Source organism: Chaetodon trifascialis, chromosome 15, assembly GCF_039877785.1.
Source record: "Chaetodon trifascialis isolate fChaTrf1 chromosome 15, fChaTrf1.hap1, whole genome shotgun sequence".
In the NCBI taxonomy this organism is placed as follows: domain Eukaryota; kingdom Metazoa; phylum Chordata; class Actinopteri; order Chaetodontiformes; family Chaetodontidae; genus Chaetodon; species Chaetodon trifascialis.
In genome coordinates, this window is record NC_092070.1 from 23,392,886 (window position 1) to 23,395,222 (window position 2,337).

At 39.7% G+C, this 2,337-nt stretch overlaps 1 protein-coding gene across 1 annotated transcript; it reads left to right on the forward strand.

Moving 5' to 3' along the window:
• LOC139343842 (amine sulfotransferase-like) lies at nucleotides 1-2,098 on the forward strand. Its single transcript, XM_070981671.1, has 6 exons — nucleotides 1-142; nucleotides 261-463; nucleotides 1,238-1,364; nucleotides 1,441-1,535; nucleotides 1,744-1,920; nucleotides 1,994-2,098. Exons 1-6 carry the CDS (start codon nucleotides 1-3, stop codon nucleotides 2,096-2,098), a joined length of 849 nt encoding a protein of 282 aa, XP_070837772.1.
• The last annotated feature ends 239 nt before the right edge of the window (nucleotides 2,099-2,337 follow it).

Genomic DNA, 2,337 nt, shown 5'->3' on the forward strand with positions numbered 1-2,337 from the left:
ATGGAGCAGATCACTGACAAGCTCTGCAGATATAAAAACTACAACTTTATCACCGGATTCACAACTGCAGAGTACATTGATTCACTCCAGAGCTTTGAAGTTCGAGATAGTGACATATTCCTCGTCACTTATCCAAAGTCAGGTCAGTGAGACAAACTCTTCCAGATCTCATTATTTGCATTGACAGTTTTGTCCTGGCTGGGAACAGATTTATTGATCAGGTATGATGTCTCATATCTTCAATTTTGTCCCCCCACCAGGCACAATATGGGCTCAGCAGATCATCATCTCCATCTGTGAGTTAGGTGGAGGTCTGAATGAATATCCAAACAACTCTGAACAGATGCCATGGCTGGAGTACCTGATGGATCAAGATTACGCTCTCAGACCTTCTCCTCGGCTCTTTGCCTCTCACCTCACCCCTGCTCTCATGCCTCCGGGACTGAAGGACAAGAAGGCAAAGGTCAGTATTTTATGGAAGCTCAATCTTGCCAGATAAATAAAGACTAAAAATATATCAGAAAAGTTGCGAACTAAAATCTAAATATGTTTGTTAATTATTTGTTAATTGTTTGGTCCATGAAATGTCCAAGGTAATGTCTTAAAATTGCATTTTTTTGTTGAGGCAACCCTCACCCAAATATTCAATTCATGATTATAAAAGATGGATCAAAGCAGCAAATCCTCACAAATAAGATGCTGGAACGATCTCGATGCTTTAGCCCCGAAAAAACAAATCTACTTTGGCACTACATCCTTTATCAAACTAGCACCACATTAATTTCCTTTCAATCAGTTCCTTTCATCCACATGTCAAGGTGTCTCTGCACCCAAAGTTACTACAGATGCACAGACCAGTGCCTTGCGTGGGAGCTCCACAGCCATCAGTCAGCAAGTGTGTGTTTGAGTGGATGAATGTGAGGCACATAAAGCTCTTAGTCTGTTAAGGAAGAAAAACGATATGTGCAGTCCATTACATACACTACAATTATGGAATAGTTGTCACAATTATGGCAGTTAAATATTCTAAAAAAATCATTATGCAAATTCAAAATTTGTGATTTAGTGCATCATTTTTTTTGGCCTGACAAGAATGTTTTCCATATTTTGTTTGTGTCTATGCTGCAAATGAAGGGATCATAAAATAGTGAATTATTTGAATGGAGTGTGGCATGGAGGTGAGAAGTGTATGTATTGGTTTCAGCTCTGGCCTGATTGTTGTTTGTTCTTTTTTCAGATTGTCTATGTGATGCGGAACCCAAAGGACAACATCGTCTCCTTTTACCACTTCAGTCGTGCTGCTGCTAACCTGGAGACACCCAAGAGCTTTGAACACCATTATGAAGAGTATTTGAGGGGCAACGGTGAGTTACCTCAGATTCTGGATTATGATGACCAATCCAGTGCTGAATTTACAAAACACATCATTCTGTTTTGCAGTTACTGGATCATCCTGGTTTGACCACATCAGAGATTGGCATTCAGTGAAAGACCAGTACAACATCCTCTTCCTGACCTATGAGGACATGGTTTTGGTAAGATGTATTTTTCTTGCCTGTGGTTGTTCAGTGTTTTAAAGTAGTTTGAACTTCAAAATGGTGTGAGGACAGGAAGGGAGACATTAAAAATGTATTTAATACTATGAAATAAAAATGTACATGTACTTGGATTTCCAATACAAGTAATTAGAAGTTATTCATCAGTGTTTAAACTTGTTCTGTTGGGCTTCTGTTTCTCTTTCAGGACCTGAAGACGGCTGTAACTAAGATCTGCACCTTTTTGGGGAAAAACCTGAGTGAAGCAGCCATTGAACAAGTTGTAGAAAAATCGACATTCAAGAACATGAAGAAAGACCCAAAAGCCAACTATGAGTTTATTCCACAAGAGTTGCTGAAGGGAAACTTCATGCGCAAAGGTAATGTAACTGTAGCACCTGTACAGAAACATGTAAACGGACATCAGATAGAGTTCATGTTTTTTCATTACAGGTCAGATCGGTGACTGGAAGAACCACCTTACTGCAGCTCAGAGTGAAAGAGTTGATCAACTTCTTGAAGAGAAACTGGGTGATTTGTCTCTGAAGTTCATCTGGGAATAAGCAGAGCAGCCACACCGACCATGAGATGCTTACATGTTCATATTCATTGACAGTGTGTGTGTCTCACTTACAACATACACAGTAGCTGCTAATGTGTAAACTGCACCAGAAAAGGACCCTTTAAAGCACTTTCTGACCCATGATCTGGACTTCTGTACTGTTCAATTCAATTTTATTTGTATAGCGCCAAATCACAACAGAAGTTGTCTCAGGACACTTTCCATATAGAGCTGGTACAG

Bases quoted from the DNA above. Each gene is read 5' to 3' on its own strand.
- LOC139343842 (XM_070981671.1), top strand. From the start codon at position 1: ATGGAGCAGATCACTGACAAGCTCTGCAGATATAAAAACTACAACTTT. The intron at 1,365-1,440 runs GTGAGTTACCTC...TCTGTTTTGCAG, and splicing joins AGAGTATTTGAGGGGCAACG to TTACTGGATCATCCTGGTTT. The intron at 1,921-1,993 runs GTAACTGTAGCA...ATTACAGGTCAG, and splicing joins ACTTCATGCGCAAAGGTAAT to ATCGGTGACTGGAAGAACCA.